This window comes from Lipotes vexillifer, unplaced genomic scaffold, assembly GCF_000442215.2.
Source record: "Lipotes vexillifer unplaced genomic scaffold, Lipotes_vexillifer_v1.1 scaffold1139, whole genome shotgun sequence".
Classification (NCBI taxonomy): domain Eukaryota; kingdom Metazoa; phylum Chordata; class Mammalia; order Artiodactyla; family Lipotidae; genus Lipotes; species Lipotes vexillifer.
The window spans coordinates 2,763,542-2,783,048 of record NW_006798273.1 but is presented as its reverse complement, the minus strand read 5'-3'; the positions used below and the strand labels follow the sequence as shown (position 1 = coordinate 2,783,048).

General features: G+C 36.9%; 1 protein-coding gene across 1 annotated transcript in view; it reads left to right on the top strand.

The window, feature by feature from the left end:
* ANAPC1 (anaphase promoting complex subunit 1) overlaps nt 1-19,507 on the top strand; it is a 101,513-nt gene that overhangs the window by 27,181 nt on the left and 54,825 nt on the right. The window contains exons 16-21 of the mRNA XM_007470217.1: nt 477-537; nt 2,491-2,678; nt 13,355-13,429; nt 15,475-15,743; nt 17,051-17,142; nt 17,943-18,091. Of these exons, the coding sequence (XP_007470279.1) occupies nt 477-537; nt 2,491-2,678; nt 13,355-13,429; nt 15,475-15,743; nt 17,051-17,142; nt 17,943-18,091 (834 nt within the window). The remainder of the gene's footprint in view (nt 1-476; nt 538-2,490; nt 2,679-13,354; nt 13,430-15,474; nt 15,744-17,050; nt 17,143-17,942; nt 18,092-19,507) is intronic.

The following is a 19,507-nucleotide window of genomic DNA, read 5'->3' as shown; positions in this document are numbered from 1 at the left end:
CAGAATTTTGTGAAGAATGGAAACAAATGTTTCTTGTGATTTTTAAAATCTCTTGTAATGCGTCATTTTTTTGCCGTATTTTACTTTAAAGTAGTTCTGGCCAACTTTTCTGAAGTTCATGTATTCTTAAAAAATTTATTGAAAACAAAGCTTGTTCAATCAGGTGAATTTTATATGGGCATGGTTTTTGTCCTTTTAATTTTGGTGATGGTGACTCAAGTGTCTATATGAAAATTAGACACTTTGTTAAAGACAAGAATTTTTGTAAATGTTTTACAAATAAGTACATTTATTGTTTCTAAAACTTTGAAGTATTCAATTCTGTTTGAAAAATATTGCTTGTTTTTCATTTATTTTATTGCATTTTTGTTTGACAGACAGTCTTGTGAAGCATCAGCTATTTTTAATACATTCAGAGACTTAGAATGCACAGCTTCTATTTACTCGCTCTTATTTGTTTCCATTCTTTTCCCTAGGAACTGAGTAATGGCTCCATGGTTAGGATCACTATTCCTGAAATTGCCACCTCTGAATTAGGTATGATTAAGAATCAAACCTCACTTTTGTGTGTTCTTAGTTTGATTTAAAATATTTGGAGTAATTGCTGATTTACATGAATAATTGGGGTTTTAAAAATTTTTGCTGTTTTGAAGCCATGAGATGGAGTTTTTTACTGTGCTGAGAAGCTATAAAAAAGAGCTGGGGGGCACTTTGCGCTGCCCGCTCCATGTGTGCTCTAAGGCTGGGGGAAGCCGTGAAGTGTGTGCTGGTTCTGCTTCTGTGAGATTTCTTATGAAAAAGAAGCCATGCAGTAAGATTACAGTGTATGGACGTGCCTCTTGCAAGAAAATCTCAAAAACAAGGAAGCCCAAGCAACTAAAATAGTTTTTGGCATATTGATGGTTTTTAATCCAAAAATGTATCTCTCAATTGTTAGATACATTGAAAATTAACACAATTGCCTTTAACTGAATAAAACTTAACATTATAGTAAAAATACACTCAGGAGTATTTTGATAAAATTGGAGTCTGCTTGAATTATTATTGAAATGCAATTTGGAAAGTACTAGGTGAAAAATATTTCTGAACACAGAATAGTAAAGAAAACTGTGGAATTGAAAAGATTTGCCAACAAATGTAAATTAAGAAAAGAATGCTTGTATGATATAAGAAAATTCAGGACATCTATTAGTTTCAAAGTCTAACTGCCAGAGCAGAGCGTTGGCAGATTGTGTGAATTCTGGAATTTGCTAAGTGGGCTAGAATGACTTGCGTTTTAGGAAGTATCTTTCATTGGTGTAGTAAATGATATTCTGAATTCGTATGGAGATGCCTTGCTTTTCTGAAAGGTATTTAGCCAGTGATCTCAAGAAGTATAAGCCTAACCAAAGTACATAAAAACAAATAACAGGTTAATTAAAAAAAAAAATCTTACTCTTTCACGAGCAAGTAGAAGTCACATAGTTCATGCACGTAAGTTTTTGTACTTTGCTTATAAAGCTTTCCGCAGCCCCTCAGGCAGTATCTGGTTTACACTTAATTTGGATTCAGTCATGACAAACTTGATTATTAGGTTTTCTAACATTGGTTTCATTTGATTCCAACCTTTGCTGTGTATGCACACACGTAGCAAATTGATGAGAAAAAGCATATGCTGCTGAGGATGGGCCCCGGTGACAGTGCCAGCGGGAAGGGAAGAAAAGAATCCTCTAAAGAGATTATGGGAGGATACGAAAGCATTGCAGTTTGGGGCCATTTCCTACTAAAAGCAGACCCGGGCCTCTTTATAGCAGTAGCACTTACCACCCTGAGGGGGTCGCTGTATGACAGTGTAGCACTGTTAAGTGATAGCCATACTAATGATATTGAGTCATTAAGAAAGTTATAGTTTACATGGTATGATTGATCAGAGAGCATGTGAAACATTTTAGAAACAATGCTGTCAGAAATAATGAAAAGTTATAAAGCTTTGGTTAACCAGAATGTTCAGTCATTCAGAACATATTTTAATGCTAGGTAAGCATTGCTATTTGAGGAGGTATATATTGATTATTACATATTTGCTGAAGTATTGAAGCAATATTTTGTATGAATTTATTAATGTAGGAATTGTATGTTTTTGTTAGAATGGCCTTTAATTTATTGTCCAAACTAGGACATTTTTGAGAGTGAAATGGGGAGCTATTAATAACTGTCAGGGCCATGGATGTCAATCACTTCTGTCTTAGGTAATCTCAGCTCATTGGTTACTCGATTTCTGATCCAAAATTAATGATCAGAAAGCTGCCCTGAGACCTCTCGCAAGCCCTGTTAAGTTCAGTGTCAGTTGATTGGCTAGGTCAGATTTGCATCCCATTGGCTCTTTAATGGCAGTTCTTTCTTCATAGTGCTTTGCCTTTATATAGTAGTAATTAAAAAATGTTCTTAGTGAAAGGGGAAAAGGAATGCATGCATAGGGAGCATACTAAAATTAATCTTTGCTTTTAATAGTACAAACTTGTTTGCAAGCAATTAAATTTATCCTGCCAAAAGAAGTAGCTGTTCAGATGCTTGTCAAGTGGTACAGTGTCCACAGTGCTCCAGGAGGACCCAGTTATCACTCAGAGTGGAACTTATTTGTGACTTGTCTCATGAACATGATGGGTTATAACACAGACCGCTTAGCATGGACAAGGAATGTAAGTACAGATAATTGTTCTTCCTCCTGAGATATTCTGTTGTTATCAATGTAATGTTCGCATAATTTTTTTTTAACATCTTCATTGGAGTATAATTGATTTACAATGGTGTGTTAGTTTCTGCTTTATAACAAAGTGAATCAGTTATACATATATCCCCATATCTCTTCCCTCTTGCGTCTCCCTCCCTCCCACCCTCCCTATCCCACCCCTCAGAGTTGTCACAAAGCACCGAGCTGATCTCCCTGTGTTATGCGGCTGCTTCCCACTAGCTATCTATTTTATGTTTGGTAGTGTATATATGTCCATGCCACTCTTTCACTTTGTCCCAGCTTACCCCTCCCCCTTCCCATATCCTCAAGTCCATTCTCTAGTAGGTCTGTGTCTTTATTCCCATCTTGCCCCTATGTTCTTCATGACCATTTTCTTTTTTTAGATTCCATATATATGTGTTAGCATACGGTATTTGTTTTCTGACTTACTTCACTCTGTATGACAGACTCTAGGTCCATCTACCTCACTACCAATAACTCAATTTCGTTTCTTTTTATGGCTGAGTAATATTCCATTGTATATATGTGCCACATCTTCTTTATCCATTCATCTGTTCATGGACACTTAGGTTGCTTCCATGTCTTGGCTATTGTAAACAGAGCTGCAATGAACATTGTGGTACGTGACTCTTGTTGAATTATGGTTTTCTCAGGGTATATGCCCAGTAGTGGGATTGCTGGGTCGTATGGTAGTTCTATTTTTAGTTTTTTAAGGAACCTCCATACTGTTCTCCATAATGGCTGTATCAGTTTACATTGCCACCAACAGTGCAAGAGGGTTCCCTTTTCTCCACGCCCTCTCCAGCATTTATCGTTTGTAGATTTTTTGGTGATGGCCATTCTGACCAGTGTAAGATGATATCTCATTGTAGTTTTGATTTGCATTTCTTTAATGATTAATGATGTTGAGCATTCTTTCATGTGTTTGTTGGCAATCTGTATATCTTCTTTGGAGAAATGTCTATTTAGGTCTTCTGCCCATTTTTGGATTGGGTTGTTTGTTTTTTTGATATTGAGCTGCATGAGCTGCTTGTAAATTTTGGAGAGTGATCCTCTGTCAGTTTCTTCACTTGCAAATATTTTCTCCTATTCTGAGGGTTGTCTTTTCATCTTATTTATGGTTTCCTTTGCTGTGCAAAAGCTTTGAAGTTTCATTAGGTCCCATTTGTTTATTTTTGTTTTTATTTCCATTTCTCTAGGAGGTGGGTCAAAAAGGATCTCGCTGTGATTTATGTCATGGAGTGTTCTGCCTATGTTTTCCTCTAAGAGTTTTATAGTGTCTGGCCTTACATTTAGGTCTTTAATCCATTTTGAGTTTATTTTTGTGTATGGTGTTAGGGAGTGTTCTAATTTCATTCTTTTCCATGTAGCTGTCCAGTTTTCCCAGCACCACTTATTGAAGAGGCTGTCTTTTCTCCACTGTATGTTCTTGCCTCCTTTATCAAAGATAAGGTGACCACATGTCCATGGGTTTATCTCTGAGCTTTCTATCCTGTTCCATTGATCTATATTTATGTTTTTGTGCCTGTACCATACTGTCTTGATTACTGTAGCTTTGTAGTATGGTCTGAAGTCAGGGAGCCTGATTCCTCCAGCTCTGTTTTTCTTTCTCAAGATTGCTTTGGCTATTGGGGGTCTTTTGTATTTCCATACAAATTGTGAGGTTTTTGGTTCTAGTTCTGTGAAAAATGCCATTGGTAGTTTGATAGGGATTGCACTGAATCTGTAGATTGCTTTGGGTAGTATAGTCATTTTCACAATATTGATTCTTCTAATGCAAGAACATGGTATATATCTCATATCTCTCCATCTATTTGTATCATCTTAAATTTCTTTCATCAGTGTCTTATAATTTTCTGCATACAGGTCTTTTGTCTCCTTAGGTAGGTTTATTTCTTGATATTTTATTCTTTTTGTTGCAGTGGTAAATGGGAGTGTTTTCTTAATTTCACTTTCAGAATTTTCATCATTAGTGTATAGGAATGCAAGAGATTTCTGTGCATTTATTTGGTATCCTGCTACTTTACCAAATTCATTGATTAGCTCTAGTAGTTTTCTGGTAGCATCTTTAGGATTCTCTATGTATAGTATCATGTCATCTACATACAGTGACAGCTTTACTTCTTCTTTTCCAATTTGGAATCCTTTTATTTCTTTTCCTTCTCTGCTTGCCATGTCTAAAACTTCCAAAACTATGTTGAATAATAGTGGTGAAGGTGGGCAGCCTTGTCTTGTTCCTGATCTTAGTGGAAATGGTTTCAGTTTTTCACCATTGAGAACAATGTTGGCTGTGGGTTTGTCAAATATGTCCTTTATTATGTTGAGATAAATTCCCTCTATGCCTCCTTTCTGGAGGGATTTTGTCATAAATGGGTGTTGAATTTTGTCTAAAGCTTTCTCTGCATCTGTTGAGATGATCATATGGTTTTTCTCCTTCAATTTGTTAATATGGTGTATCACATCGATTGATTTGCGTATATTGAAGAATCCTTGCATTCCTTGGATAAACCCCACTTGATCATGGTGTATGATCCTTTTAATGTGCTGTTGGATTCTGTTTGCTAGTGTCTTGTTGAGAAGTTTTGCATCTATGTTCATCAGTGATATTGGCCTGTAGTTTTCTTTCTTTGTGACATCTTTGGTCCCCTGTATTAGCCAATGCTTTACAGTCTCAGCTCGTGCTGAGACATTAAGTAGCAACATACTTGGATAGGCTTCTCTGTCCTGCTGTCCTGTAAGTTTGTTGTTTTTTTTTTTTTGTGGTACGCGGGCCTCTCACTGTTGTGGCCTCTCCCGTTGCGGAGCACAGGCTCTAGACGTGCAGGCTCAGCGGCCATGGCTCACGGGCAAGCCGCTCCTCGGCATGTGGGATCTTCCCGGACCGGGGCACGAACCCATGTCCCCTGAATTGGCAGGCGGACTCTCAACCACTGTGCCACCAGGGAAGCCCCCTTTGTCTGGTTTTGGTATCAGGGTGATGGTGGCCTTGTAGAATGAGTTTGGGAGTGTTCCTCCCTCTGCTATATTTTGGAAGAGTTTGAGAAGGATAGGTGTTAGCTCTTCTCAAAATGTTTGATAGAATTCGCCTGTGAAGCCATCTGGTCCTGGGCTTTTGTTTGTTGGAAGATTTTTAATCACAGTGTCAATTTCAGTACTTGTGATTGGTCTGTTCATATTTTCTATTTCTTCCTGGTTCAGTCTCGAAAGGTTGTGCATTTCTAAGAATTTGTCTATTTCTTCCAGGTTGTCCATTTTATTGGCATATAGTTGCTTGTAGTAATCTCTCATGATCCTTTGTATTTCTGCAGTGTCAGTTGTTACTTCTCCTTTTTCATTTCTAATTCTATTGATTTCTTTTCCCTTTTTTCCTTGATGAATCTGGCTAATGGTTTATCAATTTTGTTTATCTTCTCAAAGAACCAGCTTTTAGTTTTATTCATCTTTGCTATCGTTTCCTTTAATTTTTTTTGATTTATTTCTGATCTGATCTTTATGATTTCTTTCCTTCTGCTAACTTTGGTTTTTTTTTGTTCTTCTTTCTCTAATTGCTTTAGGTGTAAGGTTAGGTTGCTTATTTGAGATGTTTCTTGTTTTTTGCTGCATCCCATAGGTTTTGGGTCGTTGTGTGTTCATTGTCATTTGTTTCTAGGTATTTTTTTAATTTCCTCTTTGATTTCTTCAGTGATCTCTTGGTTATTAAGTAGTGCATTGTTTAGCCTCCATGTGTTTGTATTTTTTACAGATTTTTTTTTCCTGTAATTGATATCTAGTCTCATACCATTGTGGTCAGAAAAGATACTTGATATGATTTTAATTTTCTTAAAGTTACCAAGGCTTGATTTGTGACCCAAGATATGATCTGTCCTGGAGAGTGTTCCATAAGCACTTGAGAAGAAAGTGTATTCTGTTGTTTTTGAATGGAATGTCCTATGAATATCAGTTAAGTCCATCTTGTTTTATGTATCATTTAAAGCTTGTGTTTCCTTATTTATTTTCATTTTGGATGATCTGTCCATTGGTGAAAGTGGGGTGTTAAAGTCCCCTACTATGATTGTGTTACTGTCATTTCCCCTTTTATGGCTGTTAGCATTTGCCTTATGTATTGAGGTACTCTTGTGTTGGGTGCATAAATATTTGCAGTTGTATCTTCCTCTTGGATTGATTCTTTGATCCTTATTAGTGTCCTTCTTTGTCTCTTGTAATAGTCTTTGTTTTAATTAGTCTCTTTTAATCAGTCTCTCAAAATAGTCTCTATTTTGTCTGACGTGAGAATTGCTACTCCAGCTTTCTTTTGATTTCCATTTGAATGGAATATCTTTTTCCATCCCCTCACTTTCCATCTGTATGTGTCCCTAGGTCTGAAGTGGGTCTCTTGTAGACAGCATATATATGGGTCTTTTTTTGTATCCATTCAGCCAGTCTGTGTCTTTTGGTTGGAGCATTTAATCCGTTTACATTTAAGGTAATTATTGATAGGTATGTTCCCATTACCATTTTCTTAATTGTTTTGCGTTTGTTATTGCAGGTCTTTTCCTTCTCTTGTGTTTCCTGCCTAGAGAAGTTCCTATAGCATTTGTTGTAAAGCTGGTTTGGTGGTGCTAAATTCTCCTAGCTTTTGCTTGTCTGTAAAGGTTTTAATTTCTCCATCGAATCTGAATGAGATCCTTGCTGGATAGAGTAATCTTGGTTGTAGATTTTTCCCCTTCATCATTTTAAATATGTCCTGCCACTCCCTTCTGGCTTGCAGAGTTTCTGCTGAAAGATCAAGTGTTAACCTTATGGGCATTACCTTGTATGTTATTTGTTGTTTTTCCCATGCTGCTTTTAATATATTTTCTTTGTATTTAATTTTGGATAGTTTGATTAATATGTGTCTTGGATAAATCCATGTTTCTCCTTGGATTTATCCTGTATGGGACTCTCTGTGCTTCCTGGACTTGATTGATTATTTCCTTTCCCATATTAGGGAAGTTTTCTACTATAATCTCTTCAAATATTTTCTCAGTTCCTTTGTTTTTCTCTTCTTCTTCTGGGACCCCTATAATTCGAATGTTGGTGCATTTAATGTTCTCCCAGAGGTCTCTGAGCCTGTCCTCAATTGTTTTTTTTTTCTTTATTTGCTCTGCTGTAGTTATTTCCACTATTTTATCTTCCAGGTCACTTATCTGTTCTTCTGCCTCAGTTATTCTGCTGTTGATCTCCTCTAGAGAAGTTTTAATTTCATTTACTGTGTTGTTCATCACTGTTTGTTTGCTCTTTAGTTCTTCTAGGTCCTTGTAAAACATGTCTTGTATTTTCTCCATTCTATTTCCAAGATTTTGGATCATCTTTACTCTCATTATTCTGAATTCTTTTTCAGGTAGACTGCCTATTTCCTCTTCATTTGTTTGGTCTGATGGGTTTTTACCTTGCTCCTTCATCTGCTGTGTGTTTCTCTGTCTTCTCATTTTGGTTAACTTACTGTGTTTGGGGTCTCCTTTCCACAGGCTGCAAGTTCATAGTTTCTGTTGTTTTTGGTGTCTGCCCCCAGTGGGTAAGGTTGGTTCAGTGGCTTGTGTAGGCTTCCTGGTGGAGGGGAGTAGTGCCTGTGTTCTGGTGGATGAGGCTGGATCTTGTCTTTCTGGTGGGCAGGTCCATGTCTGGTGGTGTGTTTTGGGGTGTCTGTGGACTTAGTATGATTTTAGGCAGCCTCTCTGCTAATTGGTGGGGTTGTGTTCTTGTCTTGCTAGTTGTTTGGCATAGGGTGTCCAGCACTGTAGCTTGTTGGTCGTTGAGTGAAGCTGGGTCTTGGCCTTGAGATGGAGATGTCTGGAAGATTTTCGCCGTTTGATATTACGTGGAGCTGGGAGGTCTCTTGTGGACCAATGTCCTGAACTTGGCTCTCCCACCTCAGAGGCACAGCCCTGACGCCTGGCTGGATCACCAAGAGCTGTCATCCACATGGCTCAGAATAAAAGGGAGAAAAAAAAGAAAGAAAGAAAGAGGAAGATAAAATAAAATAAAGTTTTTAAAATAAAAAATAATTATTAAAAAATATTAAAACATGTAATAAAAAAGAAAGAAAGAAGAGAGCAAGCAAACCATAAAACAAATCCATCAGTTTACTAATGCGCATACCTCATTCAACAAAATGGAATATGTTAAGGCTTATTGTGTCTATACATTTTAAGTCAAATATCATTACTATTTAATAACATTTTACTAGTAATTAGAATTATTGCATTTTCATAATATGGTAGAGCACTTTAGCTACTATTTCTCATTTCATCTTTGTAAAATGGCTATAAGTTATGCTTGGATTAGTAGTAGTAGTCTTGATTTTATTGATGAAACTGAATCACGAAGAAATCACCGACTGGAGATTTGCTCAAAATTGGGCCTTCATTGTATCTTCTGACTCATGGCTTAATGTTCTTTTCTGAAGCCCAGACTGTGTTTTCACACACAATTGCTTGGTGTGTGAGGAGGAAGGTTTGATTTGATGGAGATTTAAAGTGCTTTAGCCTAAGTATCTAGTCTGCTAATGATACAAAGCTGCATTCCTCATCTCCCTCCCTAGAAACTTTCATCCAGGCCCTTAATAGGTTATTTACAAAATCAGGGTGGCTTCTTCAGTATTGGTGATTTCCTTTTGCCTCTGGAGATCACTCCCAGGACAGCCTTGCCTGGGTCACTCTGAAGAAATCACTGTAGAGCACACTTACCTTTCTCCAGGTAACTCAGCTGTACTTGTCTATACATTTTAGTTTCGTACCAGCAAATCCATTTAAAAAAATTATGTTTTTTTTTTATTATGGAAGTATACATGCTTACTGAGGAGAATTTGGAAAATGGAGGAACTAAGAGGAAAATATTGCTACTCAGAGACAACCACTCTAAACATTTTGCTGTTGCTTTATAGATAAACATGATATCAATGAAAATTTCCTATATCATTAAAAATTCTTCAAAAAACCCCCTTCATTTTATAGGCTACCATGTGGTTTTATTAATGATTAATGGCTAATAACTGAACATTGTTGAACCAGTTTTTTTCTTATGAGTAATTTGCAAACATTCTTTTATATGTAAATCTGTACATCTCTAGTCATTTCCTAAGAATTGAACCCTAAAAGAGGGATTACTAGGTCAAGTAATGTTCAAAAAGGGTTGTGCAATCAACATTTTCACCAGCATCATTTAAAGGTGCCCATTTCACCACATTGATTATTTGAGTGGGGTGAACCTTTGCCAACTCAGAACTATTATGTTATTTCTGTATAAGTAAATGGGAATGGCTTTTTAAAATTCTCATTGGTCATTTATAGTTTTTATTATTTATTTATTTATTTTTGCGGTACACGGGCCTCTCACTGCTGTGGCCTCTCCTGTTGCGGAGCACAGGCTCCGGACGTGCAGGCTCAACGGCCAGGGCTCACAGGCCCAGCCGCTCCGCGGCACGTGGGATCCTCCCAGACCGGGGCACGAACCCGCGTCCCCTGCGTCGGCAGGCGGACTCTCAACCACTGCGCCACCAGGGAAGCCCCCTATAGTTTTTATTTTTTGACTTGCATTTCATGGCTTACCTGTTTCATTCTCCTCTCCACCGAGCAACCAAAGTAATCCTGTCCAATAAAGTCAGATCAAGTCACTCCTCTGCTCAAAACCCTCCAGTGCCTTCCCATCCTACTCAGTAAAAGCCAAAGGCCTGCAAGACACCATGTGACCCAGCTTCTCTTACGTCTGGTTTTACTGCTTACTCGTCCCTGCCTTGCTCTCATTGTCCCCACCACACTGGTTTCCATTGTTTCCCCTGAACACACCAAGCATGTTCCTGCCTCAGGGTCTTGGCACTTGCTGTTACCCCTGGAGTATATGACTTCCCTTAGACAAGACAAGCTGAGGCCTTTTCCAGATGTCACCTTAGTGCAGCCTGCCCTGTCCATTCTGTGTAGAATTGTACCTACGCTCCGTGCCCCCTTATTATCCCCTTTACCTTTCTTTTCTCTTAGCACTAATTATATGTAATATGCTGTATATCTTGTTTATTTTGTTTGTGTGTCTCTTCTCCCACAGGAAGGTAAATTCTGTGTGGGCAGGGATTTTTGTCTGGTTTTGTTCACTCCTCTATCTCTAGGACCTACGATAGTGCCTGGCATAGGTGGGTGCTTAGTGAACATTGGTTGAATGAATGCCCTTTTCCACCTGAATGAAGTATTTTTAACATTTTGTGTCTGTTGCATCATATGAAAGAATCGCCCTCTGCAATTTCCTTGGGAAAAATTTTTCTGGGAAAATAGGGACAATTTTCTTATTCCAAACAATTGCATGAATGCCACTTCATTCCAGATTTTTCCATTCTTTATTAAATATGAAAAAATTGTGCCTTATAGAAACTGAGGATTTCTACAATATGAATAAGTCCACTTCAGCTTCTTGTAGTTTTTGTATGTTACTGTCCTGTGGAACTTGTTGAGGAATACAGATCACTATGCCCTGTTCTCTAGCAGAGAGCCAGTGCCCCCTCATGTTTCCATGTTGTGGTTAGGACTGAGCACCCACAGTTTTTTTCTTTTGTAAAGAAGAACATGATTCTTTGATTTACTTATTGCATGATAGCCCTAAAGGAAGGGACGAGGAAATCAGCTCTGACATTTATTTGTAGGACTGCATAGTTAAACCCTGCTGTCTTTTGTCCTCACCGTCAAAGCTCAGGATGAAATGGTCCTCAGTGGCAAATGGTTTTTAGTTTGCTTTGTCCAGATATATCTCTTTTTTTGTTTTCATTTAAGTAATAGAATGGAGGGTAGAGTACCGAATTTCTGCCAGTGACTAGCTCTGCGATTTTGGCATTTCTTTGGGCCTTCCTTAATTTACTAATTAGTTAAATGAGAGGACTGGGCCAGATGTTTCTTTTTGGTTCTTACATTCTGTGAGTGGTTGCATCTAGGGTTAACTCTTCTGTCCTTTGGGATGCTCATATTTTCGTTAGATAGATATTGAGTCCCTGATGTGGGCCAGGCATGAAGCCAGGCTTTTCAGTTACGCATTAGGGAAGACAGATAGTTCCTCTCATGGAGTTGACTGTCCTAGGGGAAGGCAGATAAATGAATATTTTATATCCAGGTTGTGATAGATCAAGGTCAGGGATCCACAGAATTATATAACAGGATTGGCTAACCTGTGACATATTAAAATAATGAAAATAAGACAGATCCATATATGTCACAAAGAGGTATCTGTATCAGACAATCTCCACTGTCCTTTCCCATAACTCCAGGTCTTAATGAACCTGATAACCATAGCTGGGACATTCTTTCTGACCGTGGGGCTTAAGACTATGTGTGTGCACGCGTGCACACACGTACGCTATATTTGGTTGAAGTTTTAGGTAAGATAGCTATCATTTCATCTGTTGCTTTGATTTTGCTCTTGTTACTTTTGTTTTTTGATAATATTGTATGTAAGTTGGGCTGTGTTTTATTTAAATGCTTCACAAGAAAACCTGTTCTCTTGATCAGTTTTTAAAATTACTTTATTCAGTTTGAAAAAGTACTTTATGCAGTTTTATATTTAAACATTCAGTTTTAAAAATTATTGCTATCTATGTTTAGTTTTTATATAGAAATCAACTTTCAGATGAATGAGATTAATTGATAAATACGTAAGTTTTTATAGCGTAGCAAAATAGCTATTGCTATTTATAGGGTTATGGTTGATTAGTTGGTAGTTCAGTGCCTGTGTAAAGTAGCAGGTGGCAAAGGTTATGCCAGAGGGAATTGAATAAGACTGAACTTTTAGAAAATTGCTTTTATGTAACTGCATTAGGATAGGCTATTATAACAGAAAGCTCTCAAAAGATATAAGGGCTCACACACAATAAAAATGTGTATCTTGTTCATATAACAGTATTTAGCAGGTAAACAGTCCTCGTGGTTATTAGGGACCCAGGCTGATGGAGCATCTGTTTTCTTCAACGTGAGGCTTCAAAGATAGCCTTAGAGTTGATGCTAGATCCAAGGGAAAGAGCCTAGGGGAGCATGAATGGGAGGTTTTCATGAACTGGGCCTGGCAGTGGTGACATCTGCTTTCATTCATAATCACACTGTCAGAGGGCCACAGCTAACTGTGAGGGGGCAGGGATACATAGCCTGGCTGTGGGTCCAGGAGAAAGAGGAGAACACAGATTTTGGAGAGTAGCTACCCATCTCTGCCATAGAATTGCTAGACTGTCACTGTAGACAGACTCTAAATAAATGTCTGCTAAGTTCTGACATTTGGCTGACACTGGGTTGATTCTTTGAGACTTGGTGTATTTTGGGTATAGCTAATGGTCCTGTTCTTTCTACCAGTGGAGTGAAGATTGTGTCATCAGAGAAGTAGGGGAGGAAAGGAAGCTACCATTGCAGTACCTGTGAGCCCAGGCACTGGACTAGGTGCTTTACATAGATGATTTCATTTAATCTTCACAATGATCCTAGAAGAAAGGTTTTCGTACCATGTTTTTCCAGATGAGAAAATGAGTTTTGGTGACATTGCTCAGTTTCCACAATCGGTAGAACTGATTTCAGAATCATTTAAGTTGATCAGTTGTCAGTGATAAATTTACATGATTATGTCTTCTCTTTTGGGGTTATCTTCCAGTTCGACTTTGAAGGATCACTTTCCCCAGTCATTGCACCCAAAAAAGCAAGACCTTCTGAGACAGGATCTGATGATGTAAGCATTGTTTTTTCTTGCTAATAAAAATTATCTGTGAGTATTATACTGGTCCCCCACATTTGTAGTGTTCCTGTTGATTTGCATGTATTTCTAACACCTTTTACTTATTTTAATACTGAATGACAGCTATTTTGAAGGATAGGACCTGTTACATTTTCTGTGGCTATTTATTAACTTTTGTCTTTAATGATCATCTAAAAATTACTAAACATACATAATGCTATGTGATTTAAATTTGGGTTTATAGATGTTTTACTGCCACTTGATCACCTAAAGTGACAGCATTTGCCTTTTTAGGCAGTGTTTCTTTAATTTAGGTTTTCAAACGTATCAGATTCCATGGGTGTATACTTGTTGTTTCAAACCTTTTAGCCTTTTAAACCTTTTAACCTTTAAACCTTTTAAAATTAAGGTTTAATTTACATAAGTGAAATGCTCAGATCTTAAGTATGCAGTTTGATCAATTTTGACAAATGCACACTTGTGTGACCCACACTCCTCTCAAGAACAAAACATTTCCATCATTCCATAAAGGTCTCGTGCCATTTTAAATCATTTTTTTCTTCTCAAAGCGTCCACTGATTTGAATTCTGTCATATGTTAGCGTTGCCAGCTGTAGAACTTGATATAAATGAAGGAATATAGTATGTAATCTTTGGCATAAGGTTTCTTTCATTCAGCATAATGCTTTTGAGATTCATCCATGTTGTTGCAGATATCAGTAGTTTGTGCCTTTTTATTGGTGGGTAGTATGAATAGACCATAGTTTGTTTATTCATTCTTCCGCTGATGGATATCTAGCCCATTTCCATTATTTGACTGTTATGTGTAAAGCTGCTGCCAACATTCAGTAATAAGTCTTTGTGGACATATATTTTCATTTCTCTTGGCTAAATACCTAGCAATGAACTTGTTGGGTCATTGCTGGTTCTCAGACTGGTTATACCATGTTAACACTGATGAGTAATATATGAGTTGGCCAGTATTTGCTGTCAATCTTTTTCCTTTTAACCATTTGGATATGTGGAAAGCAGTTTCTCTAAGAGGTTTTAATTTGCCTTTCCCTAATGACTAATGATGTTAGGCACTGTTTCATATGCTTATTAGCTACTTACATATGTTTGTGTGAAGTTTCCGTTCAGATGTTTTACCTGTTTTTAAATTGGATTTAAAAAAATATTTATTAAGCTGTAGAAGTTCTTTATATATTTTGAATATGACATTCCTTGTCATATGTGTATTTGGGAATATTTTCTCCAGTATGTGGCTTAACAGTGTCTTTTGGTGAGCAGAATTTTTTATTTTGGTTGTCTAACTTATAAATTTTTTACTTTTATGGTTGGTTTTATATCTGTTCCAAGAGTTTTTAAGTTAGAATAACACACTGTATTAAGCTTGACAAAAGCACCAATAAATTCCAAGTTGTGACAAAACCATAGACCACATTCTCTCAACACAATACAATAAATCACAAGTAGAAACTAAAACACACTTAATACTGGTAAAGTGTAGCACAGTTTGAATATAAAATTCAGTTGACTATTAGGCACATTACTAGCGTCATCATCTTATAAACATTGAAAGATACATATACCAGCTGGATACAAGTAGACCTCTCCTCTTACTAAAACCCAAGTCAATGTAGTGGTCCTTATACCTGTCTGTCTACACTTCCCACCTTTCCTTCTTTACTTTTGGCTCATAAGACATTGCCTAAGATAATCTTAAATTTTTCTCTCTCAATCTCTACCTAGGTAGTAGGATTTTTCTTCCAAAGTCTCTTCCCTAAAAGGGCGTGACTACATTTTTTCAAGTGGTTTTTAAAGGTGGCTTGTCTTAATAGTTATTGCTGGCACCTGGAAACTGCTTAGCTATTTGAAGTGTTGGTTCTAATTTTTCAGCATTGTGATTTTTCATATTATCAACAACTTAATGTGAAAATGGAACTTGAATTGTTTTAAGTGAATTTGATTTTCTTTTTTAATGGTGACATTACAAGGAGGGATTATTTAAAAAGTTAATATCCTTTTTATTCTTCTCAGGACTGGGAATATTTACTAAATTCAGACTACCACCAGAATGTTGAGTCTCACCTTTTGAATAGATCTTTATGTTTGAGTCCTTTGGAAGTTTCACAGATGAAGGATGAGGATTTGTCACAGAATCTCAGTTTGGACTCTGCTACACTTCTTTTCACTCACATACCTGCAATTTTTTTTGTTCTTCACCTGGTCTATGAGGAGCTTAAGTTGAACACTCTAATGGGAGAAGGAATTCGTTCACTTGTTGAACTTCTCGTTCAGTTGGCAAGGTAAATGTTGTTTGTAGATTAGAAACTTCAAGAGGTTGTTAGCTGACTTGATCTTAGACATGAATATCATATAGGAAGCTTGTAAATAAACTTCTGAACTCTAGCGTCTCAACAAACCACAGCATTTTCTATAAACCACGGAATTGTTTGAAGGTATCCACTGTGTAAGGGCCTGTGGGTCATGCTGGGGTTGCTGGTCTTTGTCCTAAGATGAGTGGGAAGACACCGGAGTGTGTTACACGGTGAGGATGACCTGCTCAGCTTTCATTTTGACACGATGACTGTGGTGAAAGGTCTGTAATGACACCTGCTGTTTTCGTAGTAATGCCTATGTTCAGATAGTGTTTACAGCGAACAAAATCGTAATTTACATGTAGGAATTGTCAAAGTAGGTATTACAATCCCTGTTTTAGCGTTGAGGAAACTTGCTCAAGTTTGTTTCCAAGAACAGGTGTCATTTGCTAGTCGTGGGCTGTCTTTGCTGTTCCTTTGTTGTCTCAGTCTGTGGTCTTCCCCGTCTTTCAGGCTCTCGTAGTGGATCCATAATAAGATTGTTCTGATAATATTTTTAAAAGCCTTTCTAGCACCTTGTGTTTGGCACTGAACTGGGAAGGTCATACTTAGGTGTTATTTGAGCCTTTGTGACCCTTGGTGATAAAGAAAGTTAACTGAATCAAAATGCCAACCTCTGTGTTAAGGTTGTAGTATGTTTTCTAATTTCTGTTATCTTCCTTGAGATACTGAAGTTCTTTCCTGAGACATGGCAGTTTTAATTGATGGTCAGTTTCTCTTAATGATGATTCATTACTATGATGAAAATACTTTTGTAATGAAATGATTTTCAAACCCTAATCATGGCTCTCTGAAACGGGTAACATTTGTAAAATGTTTTACATTTTGTAAAGTATTTCTCACACATGTTATCTTATTTAATCTTAAAAACTTGAGAGCGAGTTAACTGGTGTTTCTCCATTTTCTAGAAGAAAAAATACTGAGATTCATAGAGTTGAGTTGCTGACAATCACACAGCTAATAAATTAAAAGAGGAGAAAATGGACCACAGTGTGTTCACAGTAGTTTTATCCACAAAATTCATCTAGCAAAAGGAGTTTGGGTTTCATTTGTCATACTGGGCACTTTAAAGTCCAGAAATAGAATACAGAGGCTCTAGATCTGGTTGTCTTCTTTCTCATAAGTAAATTTTTTTAATTGAAAAGTTCAACTGATGAGTCCTTCTAACTCTTTGGGAGGAAAATGCTATAATACCTTCCTTGTTACTTCTTTTTTTTGTGTTCTTATTGTTTTAGGGACTTAAAATTGGAGGCTTATGTAGATCATTACTATAGAGATTACCCAACACTTGTCAGAACTACTGGACAAGTGTGTACAATTGATCAAGGTAAGTGTGCTGTTAAAGGTTTTCTGAACAATGTAGTGACATTTGCTTGTATTTTTCTTGGTGAATAGCAGAGGATATATTTCTTACCATTAGCCTCTAAATCAGGGGCAGTGTCTTTCCACCAGGCAGGTTTTAGTTTGTAGTGTTTGATCTCTGACTTGTAGTAAGCCATAATCTCTTCAGTGTAGGGGGAAAATGTTACTCATCCCTAAGTTTCTGCCTTGCAAAAGCTTAGAGCTTCCAGTGCCAAGGGTGCTTTGCTGTCCTGTGCTGCCCAGTTAGTAGCCACCTGCCATGTGCTAAGTTAATTATATTAAAAATTCAGTTCCTCAGTTGCACTGGCCACGTTTCAAGTGCTCAGTAGCCACATGGGGCTAGTGGTTGCCATATTGGACAGTACAGATAGAGAACAGTTCCATAACCACTGTACTGTCTTAGACCCTGAGTTAAAGCGGCTCAGGATTGGGGCCCAGTTGTTAAAACAGAGCACAGTCCTGGGTGTCTTGTCTGTTTTCTCATCTTCAGGGTTAGGGCAGAAATTTTTGGTTAGATTCTTTATATGCCTTGAACACAAAAATTTTCTAAATTTCCTTCCAGAATTGGATAAAATATTAGTCAATTAAATTCCACATATTATAATATGGTCAGTTACTGTGGCAGAAAACATGAAGCATTTTGGAGACTATGGAAAAATGTTACTCTGATAGTTTTCAAATCATAGGTATTGTTGATTATTTTTCCTTTAGAATAAAACAGTATTGTATTAATGTATCTTTATAAACATTTATCTAATTTTAAAGGACAAACAGGATTTATGCATCATCCATCATTTTTTACTTCTGAGCCACCAAGTATTTATCAGTGGGTGAGTTCTTGTCTGAAGGGTGAAGGAATGCCACCTTATCCTTACCTCCCCATCATCTGTGAAAGAAGCAGACTTGTAGTCTTGGTATGTATTCAAAGTGTTGCCAAACTTGCTTTTTTCTTTTTCAGTATAATTTTTTAAATTATCATAGTTAACTTTTTTTTTTCATTTTGTGTATAGCTCTGAGGATTTCAACAAATGTAGAGTTCATGTAATGACCACCGTAATTAGGATTCAGAACAAACAGTTCCATCACCCGCCTCAGAAAATTCCCTCATGCTTTTGAGATTCATCCAAGTGTTGCTGTATCAGCAGTTCATTACACTTAATTGCTGAGTGCCAGCTATACATTGTGTGGATATATCACATTGGTTTATCCATTCATCCATTGAAGATATTTGGGTTGACTCCAGTTGTTAGCAATTATGAATACAGTTGCTGTAAACATTCATGTCCGGGTTTTTTGTGTGAACAAAAGTTTTCATTTCTCTAGGGTAGATACCCAGAGGTGTGATTGATGGCCATGTAGTAAGTATATATTTAAGATTAATATATGTATATTTAAGAAACTGTAAAGTGTTTTTCAGAGTATATGTACCATTTTACATTTCCATCATCAATGTGTGAGAGTTCCAATTTCCCTGCATCCTGGTCAGTGTTTGGTATTGTCATGATTTGTAATTTTTGTCATTCTGATAGATGTGTAGTGATAAACTCATTATGGTTTTAATTTGCATTTTCTTAATGGCTAGTGATATTTTGAGTATTCCTAGATATGAGGTTTTGTCAGATCTATGGATTTCAAGTATTCTTTCCTGTAGTTTGTCATGTTCCATTGTTCTCTTAATGTTTCCTTTGTGAAGCAAAAATGCTTAATTTTGATGAAGCCAGTTTATCTAGTTTTTTTTCTTTTATGGATCGTGCTTTTGCTGTCATGTCTATAAATTCATTGTTTAGGTCACAAGGATTTTCTCCACTTTTCTTCTAGAAGTTTTATAGTTTTATGTTTTACATTTAGATCTATGATCCATTTTGTTAATTTTTATAAGATGTGAGGTTTATGTTGAGATTTTTATTCCATTTGGATGGTCAGTTCTTTTAACAGCATCTGTTGAAAACACTGTTCTTTCTCTTTTGCACTTTTATTAAAAATCAGTTGACCACATTCTTGTGGGTCTGTTTCTAGACTTTTTATTCTGGCCCATTGATCTGTTTTGTGGTCCACACACTCTTGATTACTGTAGCTTTATAGTAAGTCTTAAAATTGGTTAGTATGACTTTTCCTTCCATTACTTTTCTTTTTCAAAATTGTTTTAGCTATTTAAATTCCTTTGCCTTTTCATTTAAACTTTATAATCAGCCTGTCCATAGCTACAAAAAATCCTACTTGCATTTTTAAAAATAAAATAATTTTTATTTTTAAAAATTAATTCATTTTGGGGCTTTCCTGGTGGCGCAGTGGTTGAGAGTCCGCCTGCCGATGCAGGGGACACGGGTTCG